Source organism: Esox lucius, chromosome 9, assembly GCF_011004845.1.
Source record: "Esox lucius isolate fEsoLuc1 chromosome 9, fEsoLuc1.pri, whole genome shotgun sequence".
NCBI lineage: Eukaryota > Metazoa > Chordata > Actinopteri > Esociformes > Esocidae > Esox > Esox lucius.
Genome location: NC_047577.1, coordinates 6,250,149 through 6,269,145, shown reverse-complemented (window position 1 = coordinate 6,269,145; position 18,997 = coordinate 6,250,149). Strand labels below are relative to the sequence as shown.

Genomic DNA, 18,997 nt, shown 5'->3' with positions numbered 1-18,997 from the left:
CTGTGTTCTTTACACATGCAGGAAACAATGGCAAAACTTTCAATTGTTTATTTTTATCAAAAATATTAATGTGAAGCATATTCTCCGTCCAGTCTTTAAAATACAGCCAGATACAGAAACTGGCGACTGAGCTTTATTTCCCATAAGCCTCTGCTCTGTCAAGGGTGGAAAACCACCAACTCTTAGATTTCTTAAAAGTGGGAGATGCCGGAAACGAGGAAATGTGCAGATCATCTGTAATCCTTCAACCATGAAAGAAAAAAAGAGCCTTTGGGAAAATGTACCAGAATTTTACATCCCTAACTCACATCACATAAAAACACATGAATACAGAAGAGGGGCTGACCCTAGATCGGCACCTAAAGGAAATGTAGGCTAACAACAGGATTAGGTCCAGTAATATGTAAATCCTGCTGTAATCGGAAGAATATGGTTTAGTTTGTGCGTTACATACACACACATATATATATATATATACACACACACACACACACATAAACAGGACAAAATCTGGTTCAGACTGGACTGGAGAACAGACTTTCAGTCCAAAAACAGTGGCAGAATTTATGCATTAACACATATCGCTACACACATTGCTCACACGCGCTCACACAGACACACAATCACAATAGACACGGAAATAAAACATACACCTAAGAAACAAACAATCTTTGTTCAGTCCAGCTCTGAATCACGGGATGCAAATTGTTACACTTCACAATTGTAAAACAAACAGAACCTCAATACGAAAACATACCGAATGCCTCTCCCACATCCCTTCACTTCTACAAAACTAGGCCCAGATTCCCGTTGGTGGGAGGATCACTCCATGAGCCCTGACAACACAGCCCCTAACCCCTCCTCCTGGTCAAACCCAGTTCACTACACAGGGAATGGCATGACACGGCCAGGCTGCTAGCGTAGCAGCTCATAGGTCTTCAGTGTGTGTTTCTGTCAGCCGGAGCTCCTCCGCGTGCGACCCAGGTTCTGGTCCTGAGCCCCTCCACGTGCGACCCATGTTCTCCCGTTGCTGCCCGCTCCCACTGACGTGTGTGTCTCATAGTACGATCCAGGTACTGCGGTCGCTGTCAGCTAAGACCTGCAGAGAGGAGCCTGGAGACAGAGGGGACAGTGGACAGAGGAGACAGTGGACAGAGGAGACAGAGGGGACAGTGGACAGAGGAGAAAGTAGACAGAGGAGACAGTGGGGACAGAGGAGACAGAGGAGAAAGTAGACAGAGGGGACAGTAGACAGAGGGGACAGTGGACAGAGGGGACAGTAGGCAGTGGAGACAGTAGACAGTGGAGACAGAGGAGACAGTAGACAGTGGAGACAGTAGACAGTGGAGACAGAGGAGAAAGTAGACAGAGGGGACAGTAGACAGAGGGGACAGTGGACAGAGGAGACAGTAGGCAGTGGAGACAGAGGAGACAGAGGGGACAGTAGACAGAGGGGACAGAGGGGACAGTAGACAGAGGCGACAGTAGACAGAGGGGACAGTAGACAGAGGGGACAGAGGGGACAGTAGACAGAGGGGACAGGCCACAACGTCACTCAGCTGCCACCTGCTTATCTGTCAAAATGTTAACCAATGAGGGATCAGAACTTCAAACACAGCAGATCAAGAGTTTTCTTTTCGCACCATCTAGTCCCCAGCTGTCTTGAGTGACAGTTAGAATTCACGACCATTGTCTGCATGTGTCTTTGTTTAAGCTATACATTTCCCATCCTCACTTAGCAATTAAATTTCCTGTGTGTGTGTGTAACTCTGTGTGTGTGTGTGTGTGTACCTTTGTGCAGGGCTTCATTGGTCATGCGGTTGATATAACGAGAGCTACTCTCTGGGACCAGCCACTTCATCACAGTGTTGACACAAGACTTCCTGTAGGAGCTCCACACACTGCCACTGGGGGAGGGCACACAGGGGAGGGGGGGGGGGGGGGGGAGACACACGGGGGGGGGTCAGTGACAACGCATGATGCCTCGTTGTGAAACGGCAATAAAATAGGGAGTTCTCACCTCGTCTGACCCTTGACCTCAGTGAGGTCACCGACCCCGACAGTGCAACACACACCAGTGTTGAGGTCCCAGCTCACCTGCAGGCTGGAGTGGTAGGTGTTGGGTCTGGACACACACACACACACACACACACAGTTACACACACCGAGCAATAGACAGGAGAAAGACAGAAGAAGAAAGGCAGAAAGAGGGGGGAGATGATAGAGGGATGAAGAAGGTGGACAGACACAGGTGATGTCAGAAGGTAGACAAAGGTGATGTCAGAGGGTAGACAGACACAGGTGATGTCAGAGGGTAGACAGACACAGGTGATGTCAGAAGGTAGACAGACACAGGTGATGTCAGAGGGTAGACAGACACAGGTGATGTCAGAGGGTAGACAGACACAGGTGATGTCAGAGGGTAGACAGACACAGGTGATGTCAGAGGGTAGACAGACACAGGTGATGTCAGAGGGTGGACAGACACAGGTGATGTCAGAAGGTGGACAGACACAGGTGATGTCAGAGGGTAGACAGACACAGGTGATGTCAGAGGGTAGACAGACACAGGTGATGTCAGAAGGTGGACAGACACAGGTGATGTCAGAAGGTAGACAGACACAGGTGATGTCAGAGGGTAGATAGACACAGGTGATGTCAGAGGGTAGACAGACACAGGTGATGTCAGAAGGTGGACAGACACAGGTGATGTCAGAGGGTAGACAGACACAGGTGATGTCAGAGGGTAGACAGACACAGGTGATGTCAGAGGGTAGACAGACACAGGTGATGTCAGAGGGTAGACAGACACAGGTGATGTCAGAGGGTAGACAGACACAGGTGATGTCAGAGGGTTTGACCTGCAGTGTTCCTCCTCAGCGTTGGAAAAGGCCAGCAGCAGCAGACCGATGTTGATCACCACGGTGTTGGTCTCTGGACACACCTGACACGCACACACACACACACTTTCTCTTTAGGAACATTTTCAAGGTTTAAAATGGAAATTGTTGCAACTACTTGCTGAATGTAATATAACAAAATGTATGAGTCAACACACTAGTTAGTGGAAACAGCAAAGAAGCATGCGTACACTTTCATACCTTCTCACCTAGCTAGGCGTGTATATATGCCCAAGCAGTGTGTGTGTGTGTGTGTGTGTGTGTGTACCTCCAGAATAACAACATCGTAGTCGCTGAAGGAGCAGAACTGAGGGGCCCAGCGCGCGTCATTTCGGATCACCTCGTTGATCAGATACTCAAAGTCCAGAGTGAGCTGCTCAACACACACACTCTGTAGAACACACACACACACACAGTTTACACACACTTCAGCTGTATATTCACCTGGCGTTTCTGCACAGTGACCCCCTCTAATCCCCCCTCCTCTAACTGCAGCCTGTCTGCCGTGTAGACTCAGGATGGTTCAACTGTATTAAGTGTCTCTGTTTTGGCTCTGTACTCCAGCACTAACACGTTACGAGCTGCAGAGCTGTAGGTCAGACAGGGTCACACGGCCTTGACCTTCTGAGGGCCAGGCTGTACTGGAGAAGCTGGGGACCAGATAATATGTCCCTGAAAATGGGGGTCAAACAGCACCCATGAACCCATGTCACTGCTCCCATCGTCCAGGACGACACTGCACGCATGGGGTTCAGAAGAAAACTCCCCATGTTCTCCTAACGTCACCTCCACATCCACCACGAGTCAGACGACACACAACACGCCCTCTCCTGAACCCGTCCCGCAGCTCAACCGCCATTGGCTGACGGATCTCCCCCATCACTCCCGCCACCCACCTGTCCACTGTGGGCCCCAGGAACCAGCAGCAGGCTGCGCCCCTTCAGGTCTGTCACGCTGAACGGCAGCTGCACCTTGTCGTCCTCATAACCTGGGGGGGGGGGGGGGGTTAGTACACAGAGAGTTTTACATTTGCGTTGTGATTGCATTTGGGTTCCCTCTAAAATGAATGAATCACCTCCCGCGTCCTGCTCCGGCGCCCCCGGCTGCTGCATACAGTACTGCAGGCGTGTGTAGTTGACGTAGCCGGGCTCTATGCCGCCCCCGTCCTGACCACACTGAGGGGCGGGCGGGGGCGAGGAGGAGCGCGCCGGGGACGTCGCCGCGCCGCACGGAGCGGGGTCCCGGTGCGACGGGGGAGAATGCGGGGCGCGGTTGCCGGCGGAAGCGGAGGGCTGTGGCAGGAGGTTTAGCTGGTCAGTTTGCGCCTCCTCCGTCCGTTCTCCGGCCCTCTCGCTCTCTCCCTGCTTGCCCGTCTCACCACCTTCTCCTGCCTGAGTTTTTCCTCTCCTCTCTCCCCCCTCCTTCTCAGTCCCTCCCCCCTGGGCACGTCTGAACAGGTCGGCGGCAAACTCTCGGGCCCGGGCGGCGGCCTGGGACTGACCAGGGGAGAGAGGGGCGGGGCTTGGCTTGGCGGTGGACGAGCGTCTGTGAGGGGAACCATGAGAGGAGGAGGAGGAGGACGAGAAGGAGGGTGACGGAGGAGGCTGATGTCCTGAGGGCGGGGCAGACGCTCTCCTCCTGAACAAGATCTGGGACGACTCACCCTGCTCACCTGCCGAGGAGACGACAAACACACCGTCATCACGCGGGACAAACAAGGAGGAACAGCTAGGGGAGGAGGAGGAAAACAAGGGAGACGGCACAACAGCGCACGTATGTGTGTGTGTGTGTGTGTACCTGAACAGAGGGAGACGGAGCATGCCACCAGAGAATAGGAGGTGTTCAGGAGAATGACCTGGTCCTTCTTCAGTTGGAAGGCAGGCTGGAAGGTGGGGAACGGGTAGACCACCTGGTAGCGACTGTTCAACACGTAGCCGTGTTCCAGGCAGACTCCGCCCCCTGCAGGAGCACCGTGAGAACAGCCCGTCTTAAGACCAACGCTCGACTTCGTCAGTGTGAACGGAGGGCGCTGAAGGCAACGTGCATACCTGTGCGTACGCTGGAGGCACTGGCAGGGCAGCACTGGGAGCAGGGCTGAGGTGGGGGCATGGAGGCGATGGTGATGTAGATGTCCCTGTTGTTCTCGTCGCTCATCATCAGGTTCATCAACACCGTGCTGGAGCTACGCGTACTGGGCATGGGAGGAGGGCAGGGGAGGAGGGCAGGGGAGGAGAGAACAAGAATGGTTGGAAGGGAGAGGGAAAATTATGTGTATTGGTTCCCTTGGCAACTTTCCCCCAATCAATCACGTAACCTGGCAACAACACTTTAAACCCTTAAAAATGGCCTCAACTGGTCAAGGCAATTCAACAAATGTGCAAGTTACTGTCTCCGGTTTGCCCGTGGCACAGGTTTGCATCCCGCTACGGGGCGTGGCACAGAAACGATCAGGCACGGAGACGGCCAGTCCTCTTACTTGAAACCGAAGATGACGATCTTGGAGTGGTCGTTGGGCCACTCACACACGGTCAGGTAGAGGTCACTGTAGATATCCTCGCCTGAGAACAGGCGCACATGGTGTACCTGTGGCGGGGCGGAGGCAGGGAGACTGTAACATTACACGAGAATAGAGCGTGCAGGAAAGTGGCACCGCAGAAACAACGTTTCTTCTTTAGATTACGTAGACTGGGAGATCATACATCAGCACTCCTACATACACAAGGTTTGGTATGGTGGTTCTGGTGGTTAGGTGTTTGAGGCGAGTTTGGTAGTGTGGTAGCTACTTGTTTGAGGCGGGTTTGGTAGTGTGGTAGCTACTTGTTTGAGGCGGGTTTGGTAGTGTGGTAGCTACTTGTTTGAGGTGGGTTTGGTAGTGTGGTAGCTACTTGTTTGAGGCGAGTTTGGTAGTGTGGTAGCTACTTGTTTGAGGCGGGTTTGGTAGTGTGGTAGCTACTTGTTTGAGGCGGGTTTGGTAGTGTGGTAGCTACTTGTTTGAGGCGGGTTTGGTAGTGTGGTAGCTACTAATATGAGGCGAGTTTGGTATTGTGGTAGCTACCTGTTTGAGCCGACTGTGCAGATTGAACTCCCACCAGTAGAGATGGTAGGTGTAGAAGGAGAAGTCATCATCCTCTCCACAGTCACTGGTGTAGGACAGCACATAGCGACCACACTTCGTGAACCCTAGGAAGATGTGTCTGCAACCAGAAACACAGCATTATAACAATTAACGGAACGCCATTTTGTTGTCGTTGTCAAAGTCAAATTGTACCACTTTTCAGATGTTTTTTTGTTGTACTACTTTTCCATCTGTTTAACAGTAATTCAACCTCATGTGGCCTCATATTATCTGTCTGGAACAGAATAACTTTAGGTGTTAATAAATGCACTTTTACAGCTTTACTAGCTCCCCTGTCATTTATCTGGGGTTAGTGTACATGACAGGTCCAGTGAGGCGTGTATTAAACATGACTACGTGGGAGGGAGAAGACATCACTCACCCCGCTCGGAGGAACTCCTCGCTGACAATGTTCTTCAGGGGAACACAGACTCGGGGCGGTAGTTTCCGGAACAACCGCTGAGAATACTGGCCCGACAACTACGGAAGAGAGAATAACCGGAGTCAGCGAAGGACTTTCTCAACGTACCCTCAAGAACCGCAGTGACGACGGAGCTCTGCCGAAATCGGTTGGGGAACCCAAAGTGGTTAGGAAGTTGGGTGCTTGAAGGACGTTGTGTTTCTGATCAGGTTTGGCATCCAGGCACATGTTCCGCTGTCACAAAGACATACCGAACCCTCATTCTGTTTGGAATAAACCCAGAGTGACACTGGGTCGTCTGGTAACCAACCATCAGACATTACATGTTGACCATGACTATGAAATGGGTTTCATAATAATTACAGTTATTCATCAAGTCACTACAAGCAAAAACCAAATCTGATTCCACCACATCTGTTGTCAATTAATTTAATGGTCCTTGCCCTACCATAAGCCACCTGTAATGTTAACTTAGAGAATTTGGCAATACCTCCAACCAGACTCAAAACCACAGACCATGTGTAACCACGAATTTCTGTACAAACTATCAGACCTTCATGGGGAGGCTCATCTGCATGCTTTTCATCGTGTCTTTATCTGACTACAGTTTGGCATTGGAACAGATTTCTTTGGGCAACAACTCATGTGAAATAAATAGATTACTGCCAAATTAATTCATTTTAACTAACCGACTTTCTTGAACTGTAAATCAGTAAAACCTTTAAAATGGGTGTTTATATATTTTGGTCAGTGTAGTATGAGAAAAAAGCGTGCTTTGACTAAGCTTATTGTAGGAATGCAGCCGATTGAACGGTAGTGCGATGGCAAGACCTTTCCGAAATCAAGGATCTATTTCAGTAGGCCTACATAAGATTTAAAACATTTGTGGCAGATATATAGGCAACCCCGTGAGGCAGACTATTCACGTAGCTTATCTATCCCTCAGCCGGAAAGCATGCGCTTCAGCTACTCGTGCGCTTGTGTACGAACTCACCGCAGGGTTTTGTCCCAGACCAACATAAACACAACGGACTTCACAAGATAATGAACAGCCTTTTAACTACTATCCAGCATGATTTTGAGCAGAAAGAGAAGCCAGCACAACCAATGACCTGAATTGAAAAACACGGCAAATGCCTTGCTTTGAGCGCAAACGGCCGCTTGAGTGGAAAGCGAGTGAGTTCAACTTGTCTTAGGAAAAAGAAAAAACATCCGCAAAATACACAGCGAACATTAGCCAGCTCACTTCTACAAATGTTAATCATTACTTAGCTGCCGCCTGTAGCTGGATAGTCAACTAGCGACATTATCTCAGACTAGCAACCAGTTGGCTATTTTAACACGATTTATATGGACTAGTTAGAAGGCGGTTAAAGACTTGCTAACAACATTAATTTTACTTGACGTTTGAGATTTTCCCAAAGGATCCCCTTTTCGCTGGCTAGCTTGCTATTACTACTAGCTAGCATCCGGCATTAACCCTGCTACACGCTTATGTTCTCGTCAAAAACCTATTTCGTGACAATCTATCGTCTGATTTATTGCATACCTTGCCACGATTAAGAAGCTTGACAACATGTTCTTTGTGTTTTCGCTGCAGTTTTTGTTTGCCGTCCTTCTCTGTTTTCGAGCTGGGCGCCATTTTCCACTGTAGTGTTCCCCGCGACCGAATTTCCCATGCAAGTGTCTGGTCTTCCAATAGGCTACTCGGTCTCAGAAGAAGCACCCTGATTGGCCTATGTGAACATCGATCCAATCTGAACCTACCCGCGAATGATTGGCTACACAATGTGTTTGTTGGGGTCAAACTTCTCTATTTATTGCACTAAGACTGCAGCTAATACCCAGACTAGCAGAAATATTCAAATAAGAATCAAACAGAAATCTCAATACTTTTTTTTTTATTGTGAAGTTTTTAAAAACAAGCAGTAAAAAGTAAAAAAAAGAAAAGAAAAAAGGCATACAATATACATGACTTCTTGGAACATGGGAGGAAAAAATTAAAACAGGCATCCCACCTGAAGACGCAGTAATCTGACAAGTCAGCAATGGAGGGGGGGGTGGGGGGGGTAGAGCCTCTGACACACAGTACCATGACAGAGATAGGTACACAAACACACAAGCATCTATAGACAGGCGCTCGTACACACACGCGCACACACACATTCACATGCACTCACCCATGCCCACCCCTTCAACGTTCGGGGAGAATTTATTTTCTAAAATTAAAAGTGTGGGAAGAAATCCTGCTACATCAACACAGGGAATGTTTAAACTGAACTAGAGATTTAAAAAAAAAAATTAAAACAAAAGCCTAAAAGCAAAAAAATATCCTTTTGCTTGCAAAATAATAATAAAAAAAAAGAAAATACTGTTTTTTTTTTTACAAACTGATGCTGAATATTAGTAATCATTATCAAAGTACTGCTAGACAGTTTTTCCCCCTTCAGAGAAAACAAACAAGAGAAGTGCAAGTCCATGTATTTTACAGATGGGTGTTAACTAAGCCGATGATCCGGAGAGCCCCTTTCCATTCTCATCTTCCGACACCTCAGGGAGTTCTGGGTACGGGTACGAAAAAAGAAAATGAAAAACGCCATAACAGGCTGTTCAATTAATTTTACCGTCAGCAAAACATTTAGAACTTGTTCTTTCAGTTTTTTTTTTTGTAAAATACAAAAAAAAGAGAACAAAAGACCAGGGTTAGATTTCAGGTAAAGGGCAGAGGGCTACTGGGGTGAAATTGGAGGACAAGGGAGGAAGGTTTTGCTTCAGTCAACAAAAATCACCAAAAAAAAAAAAAAAACAAGACTGAAACTCAGAAGAAAACATTTAAAAAGTCCAGAGCTGGATGGGTTGGGATCTGCATCTAACATGGAGCCAGAGCCCTCCACATCCGTGCCTGGCCGTCCGGGGTCCCGTCTGAAGCAGCTTTACTGGGCCTGGGAAACACAGGAAGAATGGAGAGATGTTCATCCATCATGTCGCTCATCCCACTGGTTGCCAAGTCCACCCGTGTGTGTGTGTGTGTGTGTGTGTGTGTGTATACCTGTTGTCCTTGCTGAGGGGTGGCAGCCTGTCCAGGGGCACCCCCGGGGCCGTAGTACGCCGCCTGTTGCCTGTAGTACTCCGCCCAAGCTGCACTATAGTCCTGCTGACCGCCGGCTCCTCCCCCAGCTACCACTGCAGCAGGCGCCGCTGCAGCCGCAGCACCTCCACCTGGCTGGGCTGAGGAGAGAGAGAGGACCGGGGGCGGGATTAGAGGAAACGGGCCAAGCTACGTCCAAATACGGCCATAAACGCCAACCCTCGTGGATAGATCTGGGTACACGGCCGATAATTTAGCCAATTTGCCCCGTTTAAACCCGCAGGTATACTTTGACCCAGAGCCCTCATTGCTGTGCCATTGGAGACACGCCCAACACCCCCCGCCCCAATGCAGCACTACCCCGACTGGCCGACGTATACAACAGGCTTACCCATGCCCATCTTCTTGTAGTACTCCTCCCAGGCCTTGGTGTAGTCCGGCTGGCCGCCGGCAGTCTGGGCTGCGTGAGATGGGTCCGCCTGGGCCGGGGCTGCCGCGGGCGCGTTGGGGGCCTGGCCAGGCATGGCGCCCCCTGGCTGCTGCTGCTGGTAGTACTGGGCATAGTAGGCCGCCCACGCCGCGTTGGGATCTGCCGCTGCCTTATCTGTGGACGGGGGAGGGGAAGGATGTTACCCAATGAAATTCGAGTATGCGCCAGTCCGGCACCACCGAAGAACTAAAGCGTCAGTGTGTGCGCGTGCGTGTGTGTGTGTGTCATGGGCTACATCTGGGTCTCCCAAGTTGACAACCGCGCATATCCCCTAGCAACCATTTCCACTAGGTCCACTCACTCGGATCGTGAGGGCCTCCAGGGGCCTGCCACTGCTGGTAGGTGTTGCCCCAGCCCTGAGGGGCCCCGTAACCGTGACCGCCTGGGGGGCCTCCACTGTGGACAAGGGACACAGTCAGCGGAACAGTCAAACATGCTGGTTACCATGGCGGCTGGCGTGTCCAGGCAGCATATATACGCAATGTCTGACTGGATCAGGTTTACTTACTGTGGCGGGCCGCCGGGACCCCCGGGTCCCGGATTGTAAGGGTTGGGGTTGTAGGGGCCCATGGGACCGGCGGGACCGGGACCTCCAGGTCCTCCTCCGACAGGACACAGTGGAGCCTGGAGGAGATAGAGAAAGGGGCTTTTACGATTGGCCCGACTGCGCCCCCCCCGTCCGGGATAATTACTTTAAGCGGGTGTTGTTCTTCTCCTGCTCGTACCTCAATCTTGTCCTCAATGAGCTGCTTGGCGTGGTCTATCTGTTGAGGGGACCCCCGGATGATGAACAGCTTGAAGTTGGGGTCCCCGTTGGGCGGTGGCTGGCGGGAGATCTCCACGAACGCGCCCGTCTGCTGGTTGATGGCCTTGACGTTCTCGCCACCCCGGCCAATCACCAGGCCACATTTGTGGGCGGGGATGGAGAAGGTGACCTCCCCTCCCGGAGGACCGCCCCAGTTGCCCTGGCTGCGCCCCCTGCCACGCCCACCCTGAGGCATCCCTCCCGTGCCGGGCGGACCTGGAGGACCCTGGAGAGATGAAAGGAACCCATCAGCCATTCAGATGCTCGGGGGATTTTAACCTGCTATATCACCCATCAGCCACTGCTTCGGAGTGCCGTAACGGGACACCCAGTTGTTTGACCCCCGGAACGTACCCCTTGACCTCCCTCCTCTCGGACCCTGATGCTCTGCAGCAGCTCGTTGATGATGGAGGCGGCGTGCTCACAGCGATCCGGTGGGCCCATGATGTGGGCGATCTTATCAGGACCCGCGCCGTCATCTAGAGAGGGAGGAGGGGGAGGCAGAGAGAAATGGAAGGGGGTGGGGGGATGAGAAGAGGGGGAAGGCACCACGAGAGAGAGAGTAACAGAGGAGCGAAAAGAGTGATGGAGAAAGAGAGAGTCACCATGATGATCATCATTTCAACCAAAAGAGGGTTTGAGTCAAAATGTCTGAGTCTCTTTTAGGAGCCTGTACCTTCATCTGATAGAGATAGAGAGACAGAGATGGAGGAGGGGGGAGAGAAGAGGCAAGGGACAAAAACAAGGAGAGCGTTACCATATGGATGAAAACAGCCAAGTGAAGCAGGGTGATGGGAGTGGACATTATAACTCCAGAAATGACCTCTTATTGACCCGATAATATTTACATCTGCTGTGTGTGTGTGTATGTGTGTGTGTGTGTGTGTGTGCGCGTGCTTCGCCTGTATATGGTCTTGTACCTTCATCTGACAGGGAGAGAGAGAGGGGGACACAAAGGGGAGGAGCGTTACCAAAGACAGTTGCCAAAATCTTGGCTACGGTTTATCACAGTCTAACTTGGAATTTCTGAGTGCAGACAAGTCCAGTGATGATTTTAAATAGTTACTAAATGCACACAAATTTAAAAAGATGTTTAAATGGCTACATGACATTACAAATGTTAACATTGTGATTTTAAATCTACTGTTTGTGTATGTCTCTTATACTGGCCTGTACCTTCATCTGACAGAGGGAGAGAGGAGGGGGGGGGCCAAGACAAAAAGGAGAGTTACTATGCAGATTAAAACTATGGTTGTGAAGGGAGGTTTATTACTGCTGACCTCACAACCCATTTCTCACATTTTAAAGGCTTTTATGAGACGTTCCAATAAGTTCCCTTTTCCAGACAGTAGACGATTAGGAGACTGTTCCTGAAGCTGATGGAGTTCAGGATCTTTCACATGACATTTAACATCTATTCCTGGCTGAGTGCAGCCTGGCTACATGTAATTATTACTTTTTTTTAACAGGACCACGTCATTTATTTCAATCAAATTAATTTATAAAGCCCTTTTTACAACAGCAGTGGTCACAAAGTGCTTTTACAGAGACACCCGGGCTTAAACCCCAAGGAGCAAACAACAGTAGTGTTGAATTTCATATGTTGATGTTGCAAACGTTTTGAGAAGGCGTAGAAATGGTAGTATGTTAAGTTACATTAAACTGAAGTGATTACTGATTTGCGGTGCTGTATTGTCTTCATCAAAATAAATATCAATGAATCGCCTACGCCCGCAAAGAGCTTAATGGCGGCGCAAACAACGACAGTTTTAACTACGCATGGGTCACCATTGTTTTTCATATAAATTACATTCTCACCCGATTACAAACATTTCAATCTGATGCGTTTGAGAGACCAATCCTCACCTGGTTTGAACTGTATCCTGACTCCAGCATCGTTCTGGATCTTCTTGATCATCTCTCCACTTCGACCAATCACAACTCCCACAGAGTGGCGGGGAACAGGCACCTGGCCAATAGAAAAACAACACTGATCAAAGAAGGGCGTGGAAGACACACGGCCACTACAGGGCCTCTGCAAACATTCTAGTTGAGGCTTGTTAGGATTGTAACAGGCCAGATTAAACATTCTGGAGTGGCGTTTTGGTATTTAACGCCCGCAGTAAATACAAGAAGGCAATGAGACCCCAAACTTCATGGACACTCGTGCGGGAAAGATGTACCACCCTGGCCCTCAGAAAAACCTGCCATTTGCAAATCACACCATGCTGAACAAACCCGTCCCTGTGAGTAATTTTAACCAATATCCACTTTGCTGGGCCATACATTTGCAACCCCCCCTCCATTGAACTAGTCACCTCATGAGTTCACGGTCAATGACCCAGCTGCCCGAGGTTATATGAGCGCGCCGATCGTTCTTAGTCAGGACGGGGTCAGTTCGATTGACAAAACGGTCTACTCACGTCCATGCCTCCGCCCCCTCCGCCCCCCATCCGGTTGCCGAAATCGTTTCTGTCCCCGAAGCCGGCGTGGTCCCGCTCACGGAGGATCTCGTTCACCAGCTCCTTGGCTTGCTGCAGGGAGAGCAGACAGACGGCGGACATGGGTTCACTCGGTCAGGGTCAGCCACAACGGGGAGTGTACGGACGAGAGCCGACACGCCGCCCAATGTACCTGCACTTTGTAGGGGTCTCCTATGATGCGCAGGGGCTTGTCCATGTTGGGAGGCTGGGACCCGTCCTGGATGAGGATCATCTTGACCCCGGCACGCTCCTGTAAGGCAACGCAGGTGTCAACGGGTACCGGCGACAAACACTCAACTGATCAACGAGCCCAGTGTTGCTCAGCCCTGCTCCTGGACGCCCCCCCCCCCTGCCCTGCATGGTTTAGATCTCCCTGCCCTAACATACCTGATGTAGCTCATGAAGGACTTGATAATGAGCTGATCATTTGAATCAGGTGTGACAGAGCAGGGAGAGATCTAAAACATGCAGGGCGGGGGGCAACCAGGAGTAAGGGGAATTTAACCATTAGACAATTTACCCTTCATGTTCACCTGAGCTGTTTCTCCCACAGTACTTCACATTAATCCCATAGTTGGCTACAGCTGTGTGGAAAATAGTTTGGTGCCAAGTGAGTTCTCAAACCTGAAGCTGTTTGATGGTCTCTCCTCCCTTGCCAATGATGAGGCCAGCCTTGCCAGCAGGGATCATCATCTCTTGCATGGATCCACTCTGCCCATTGGTTGACTCGTGGAAGGAGGGGGGTGTTCCCCGCCCCCGAGACACAATCTCATCCAGATACATCTTGGCTTTCCTGGCGAGAGAAACGGATCGTAAGAGCCGGACAAAAAGGGAAACGAAGACCAAGAGCTACAGCTCAGACGCATCTATTAACACGGCCGGGTTTCATATGTTGCTAATTGAGGAGGCGCTCTGACCCAGGTGACAGTATCTAGCTAGCAGGATAGTTCCTTCCTTCTGGGGGGAGGCCCACCCGCGGCGTAACCACTTACTGGATAGCTTCAGGGTTTCCCGTGAGGGAGACGTTCCTCTCCGGCAGCCCGCCGCTGTCTGAAAAAAAACTAAGGGTAAACACCAATGTCTATCCACAACATTCTGACAGACAACAAGTGCGTTCCAAACGGCACCCTAGTCCCTACATGGACACACACCGCGGGACCTGGGACTCTAACATCCGGCCAGGGCCCGTCTGGAGTAGTGGACCAGGTAGGGACCGGGGGGCCGTAAGGCGGGATTGTAGAGGAGGTATAAAAAGAGAGGGCGAGCACCTAGTTGCTCACCTGGAGCTATTTGGACCTTGCAGCCCGAATCCTGCTGGATCTTGTTGATCTGCTCTCCGCCTCGACCGATGACTGTCAAGAGAAAAGCAGTGACGTCACGTGTGTGCGTGTGTTTGTGAGGCGGTGGGGGCGGCACTGTTGGTGGACGTGTGTGTGAGAGCGAGTGAATGTGTTTGTTAAGAGATTGTATGGGTCAATACACTGCGTGTGTAATGTTACGGTGAGGTTACAGGGGGACAGAACCGTCTTGACCAGGGACAGAACCACAGCCCCCTCCTCGGTGGTAGGGGGATTTCAACCAGTGACCTTTCAGTATCTCATTTATTTATAAAGCCCTTTTTACAACAGCAGTTGTCACAAAGTGCTTTTACAGAGACACCCGGCCTTAAACCCCAAGGAGCAAACAACAGTAGTGTTGTATTTCAGTGGCTAGGAAGAAACCTAGAGAGGACCCAGGCTCAGAGGGGTGACCAGTCCTCTTCTGGCTGTGCCAGGTGAGATATTGGAATAATTAATACATTTCCCTGGGCTAAATCCAGAGTCTATTTGATTTTAGACTGGGTCAAAAGTATGACCAGGAGGACAAGGACAGCAACGGGCCAACCAAACCAGGTACTCAGTACAACTTTGCAGACACTTGTGTACGAAACAAAGGGCTGCACACGGACGCCTTTGAAATCTGGGTGCACATTTAAATTTGGGGGCTCAGATGAAGCATTTAAATCATGAGGTGTGTGTGTGCGCGTGTACTCACTGAGGCCCACCATGCCGTCAGGCACCCGATACTCCTCAGTTACAGTGGAAGGCCGGACGCTGGGTGGGGGGGGAGAAAGGACAAGTGAATTCCTCACCCAAGCACAATGACACGTGGGAAATAAACACACAGGGCCATCGGGAAAAACAAAATGGGGTCCTGTTCTTACCTCTGCTGAGACAGGGCAGCCAGCTGAGCACCGATAGCTACGGGGAAAGTAATCAAAAGTGATAGACAGTCAGAGCTACAGAGACTAGACAACATAAGTGGCAGTGATCAGCAACAGTGTGTGTGTGTGTAGGTATACATACACAAAGCAGTGGCTGAGTCTCTATCTCCCTGGGAAGCCATCTTCTTGGCATCTGGTTGGTCTTTAAAAAAGAAAAAAAAGAAAATGTAAAACATTCACCTCCATTGAGGTATGGTGCCAGTACAAAACAGCTCATCATAACTCTGTATTCCTCTGGGTCAAATGCCCACAGTTCTGGCCCGTGACCCTATCATTATTATAAATTGGAACCATGACTGTCCTTCAGAGTACCCCTGGCTAATTGAACCAGTGTTACCACTGGTTCAAATTAACCCATGTTCTTCCTCCAACCCATTTGTCAAACCCCTGATAGGTGGCACCCATGTTGGTCGAATAGATCCACGTGACCTTCACCCAGGTTGCTTCCCATAGTTGCTTACCTCCATCCTCAAGTGAGCGTTTCTGTGCTTGGAATGGGTAACCCTCGCCGCCGCCATTGTTGCTAATTGGCGCACCGGCATCTCCACCTATCTTGGCTGCGATCTGGGGAACACAGAACAAGGCAGGTTCTCTTTAGAAATGCTTATAGATCCCTGCACTATTATTCAGCGAGTTAATGGAGTTTATGCATTAATCGTACAGCGCAGCAGAACGACGAGCAATGAAAACAAGTGCTCTGATTGGACTCATGGCTAGGCATGTCGCATTGTTGTGTCTGGTTCCTAATGAATACACCATATGCTAGTTCTGCTAGCAATAACAGGATCTCGGAGATACTGGCCTAATTTACCTGGGTTGTGTCCTTTACCTAGTGTCCGCACTTTAATTACAAGTCTCTGGTTTAACGTTGGCTAACTTTACTAGAAGCATCTAGATATGGTTGTATCGTTATGTCCAATCAACTGGCGGAGTCGTGGTTCAGAAAGTTAGTAACGCAAGTTCCATGTGGAAACATCCTAGTCAGCGAACTTTGTTTGGGCAGTTTCTGGTTTATGATAGCCGGACAACTAGAACTGCCTAGTTAATAACCAAACGCAATATGAACAGTGCAGAGCAGCACTAGTAGGCAGGTTAATGGTTGATGACTAGGTACCGTTAGGTACTGTACCCTACTACTGTACTCAACATTGGGCCTGCTAGCATACACATTTAGAAATAGCGTCGTTTCTCCACATCAACATTAGTGAGCCGACTTATAAGAACCATTAAAGTATTTCGTAAGTTACTGTGCTACAAACCATACTAATTTGTGTGAGCTAACGTAGTTAGCAGCCAACCAGCTAGAACAAGGCACGTATCGCCACGCACGCTGATAACATGGGCTAACGACGTTAGCTAACCATCGAAAACATTGTACTCAACATTTTAAACCTAGCTGTCCACTCAGAGAGCGCCCAGCGTTAGGTAATACCCCAAACAAATTCACACCAACCGGAGTGTACGGGGTAGATAAAATTCGAGTTTAGCATTTTGATTTTCACCCACATTGCCGCCGAGACACACACCACGCCGGTACGTCCCATTGATTCGAGACACCCATCGACGGCCTCGTTGCTAACTAGCATCGTAGCTAGCGCACAAAACAGTCTGACTTGGCTCAGTGCCCCTACTGCCACCGTAGATCGTCTATTTTGCGCCTCTTACCTGTCTCGCTCGTTGCACGGCGTCTGCGAAGGCATCTTTCTTGCCTCCAGTGCCCGCTCCGGCCCCGGGTGAGCCGTAGTCCGACATGCTGCTTGCTCGTTTGGGGAATACACAGACACACACACGGGGTTTGGACAGGTAGCTAGGCCGGGGAGAGTTGCGCAGAAGCGGGAAGACGAGAAAGGCGAAGTGTGTGGGGAGGGCCGAGGAGGTAGGGATCAAACCTTCTAGCAGTCTTCCCTCCTAAAGTAACCAATCGGTGGTCATGAAGGTGGCGGTAACGACTGCAGACCGAAATCTTACTGGTTTATTGAACCGCAGACACGCCTACTTGACTACTGAAGGGGATTCTTGATTGACAGCTCAGCTTCTGCCAATGACCGCAAAGGCGCTCTTTGAAGAGCCAATCAGAGTTTGCGTAGAAGCACGCAATATCACCAGTAGAAAACGAAACAGTATAACAAAGAACAACCTGATCTCCGGCAGTATATGTAACGTTGTACTTCTTATTAACGTATTTCATACTAATTAATTTTAGGGTTTTGAGCAGGACCCCATCAATGAATAGGATAACGTAATATGTTTCCCGCCCAACAGAAGGTTGGCCAAGTTGTCATGCTGGTTCACGTGGTAAATAAGCGAATCATATTTTTGGTTCGCGTATGCTAACCGTGTTGCCAGATTCGATAGTTTCCTGTCAAAGGGGCTGGTTTTAATGACAGTCTGCGGACAAAAATGGGCTTGGGCGGGACGATTACCAGATAGGGTTGTGTAGTAAAAATAGTGTTTGTACCGGGTTTTTTGTCGAGGCCGTGGGTGGAATACTGTCACTGAAGTCTGGCATCCCTGTATGCTAATGTCCCAGAATTACTCAAAATGTTTTGCGCTGACATTTGACCAAGTACAAGTTCCGTTATTACTTTACCAGAGGTGTTTCCATTCTCCCTAACATGAATTAATTTGCTGTCCTTGAAGGAGTGAGTTCTGGTCCCATAATTCCCGTTATACATCTCTGGTAACATCTGCAAAGTTCCTAACACTAATCTAGGTATATAAGGAGCTTTTTTATCTGATAAAAAAACACGAACTAACTATGAACTCAAATGTCAAAACACAGATCAAAGGAGAAACCCAGCGTTAATTATAAGTGTCTTTAGTCAAAATGTTAGCTTAGTACCATGTCTATTTGTGTTTTGACAAACAGCGTGACAATTCCAACATTTAAAATATTTTAAATGATGCTGTTTTTATTTGCAGAGTCCCAAATTGCCACCTATCTCCTATATAGTACAAAGTACTGAACTGTAAACAGTACCGTGCACTGACCTTCCGGGGGGCATGTGATGAATCTGAAAAAGTGGGCGGTGTTTTCCGCTCACACGGACCGACGACGTGTCGGAGAGAGTGACGCCCGTAAAAAAAGCCGGACGACACATGACCATCGGTGTGCGCGAGTACGTCGCAATGGCAGAAGGTCACATGTCCAATGGAAAGGGCACTAGTTAGCAAAGGGTCATGTGCTCTGCACAGGTTGAGCCTCATCTGTGCACGTGCCTCACTGTAAAAAGAACGGGAAAATGGTTGCTATTTGGAACTTGGACATAAAGCACAACATGAATTGAGAATGACACCAAACTACTTTGTGTCATTTCAAACTACCAGTATGTTGGATCTGATTCGCAGGCACCTGTTAGGGAATTTGCATATTTCCCCCATTAATAATACTCGTTCAGTGGTTCTATCCCAAATGGCTGGGAGGGTCTGTTC

General features: G+C 49.6%; 2 protein-coding genes across 5 annotated transcripts; both read right to left on the bottom strand.

The window, feature by feature from the left end:
* Positions 1–33: 33 nt before the first annotated feature.
* On the bottom strand, positions 34–8,546 carry dcaf15 (DDB1 and CUL4 associated factor 15). The gene is made up of 13 exons (XM_013135201.4): positions 7,986–8,546; positions 6,398–6,495; positions 5,956–6,094; positions 5,377–5,483; positions 4,949–5,091; positions 4,698–4,859; positions 3,976–4,572; positions 3,797–3,888; positions 3,169–3,291; positions 2,862–2,944; positions 2,021–2,125; positions 1,792–1,907; positions 34–1,113 (listed from the first exon to the last, which is right to left on the bottom strand). Exons 1-13 carry the CDS (start codon positions 8,076–8,078, stop codon positions 1,058–1,060), a joined length of 1,914 nt encoding a protein of 637 aa, XP_012990655.3. The 5' UTR covers positions 8,079–8,546; the 3' UTR covers positions 34–1,057.
* Positions 8,547–9,093: 547 nt separating this feature from the next.
* Positions 9,094–18,269, bottom strand: khsrp (KH-type splicing regulatory protein). Of its 4 annotated transcripts, none has more exons than XM_010872649.5 (21): positions 17,231–18,269; positions 16,027–16,129; positions 15,648–15,707; positions 15,506–15,542; positions 15,337–15,395; positions 14,571–14,654; positions 14,295–14,352; positions 13,927–14,095; positions 13,454–13,552; positions 13,243–13,353; positions 12,686–12,788; positions 11,996–12,001; positions 11,740–11,745; positions 11,496–11,501; positions 11,174–11,298; positions 10,740–11,045; positions 10,523–10,638; positions 10,316–10,410; positions 9,916–10,128; positions 9,486–9,664; positions 9,094–9,378 (listed from the first exon to the last, which is right to left on the bottom strand). In XM_010872649.5, the coding sequence occupies exons 1-21, from the start codon at positions 17,315–17,317 to the stop codon at positions 9,370–9,372; spliced, it is 2,031 nt and encodes a 676-aa protein (XP_010870951.1). In that variant the 5' UTR covers positions 17,318–18,269; the 3' UTR covers positions 9,094–9,369. The 4 variants fall into 4 exon arrangements, with proteins under 4 accessions (XP_010870951.1, XP_034150101.1, XP_010870952.1 ...); XM_034294210.1 differs by having other exon boundaries at positions 14,583–14,654; XM_010872650.5 differs by lacking the exon at positions 11,496–11,501.
* Positions 18,270–18,997: the final 728 nt, after the last annotated feature.

Excerpts from the sequence above, each read along its gene's own strand:
- dcaf15 (XM_013135201.4), bottom strand. The coding sequence starts at position 8,078 with ATGGCGCCCAGCTCGAAAACAGAGAAGGACGGCAAACAAAAACTGCAG. Across the intron at positions 6,095-6,397 it reads GAGGAGTTCCTCCGAGCGGG|ACACATCTTCCTAGGGTTCA; the intron begins GTGAGTGATGTC and ends TTCTGGTTGCAG. Across the intron at positions 4,860-4,948 it reads TGCCTCCAGCGTACGCACAG|GGGGCGGAGTCTGCCTGGAA; the intron begins GTATGCACGTTG and ends GTGCTCCTGCAG.
- khsrp (XM_010872649.5), bottom strand. The coding sequence starts at position 17,317 with ATGTCGGACTACGGCTCACCCGGGGCCGGAGCGGGCACTGGAGGCAAG. Across the intron at positions 15,396-15,505 it reads GCTGCCCTGTCTCAGCAGAG|CGTCCGGCCTTCCACTGTAA; the intron begins GTAAGAACAGGA and ends CCCCCCACCCAG. Across the intron at positions 10,129-10,315 it reads TGGAGGCCCTCACGATCCGA|ATAAGGCAGCGGCAGATCCC; the intron begins GTGAGTGGACCT and ends CCCCGTCCACAG.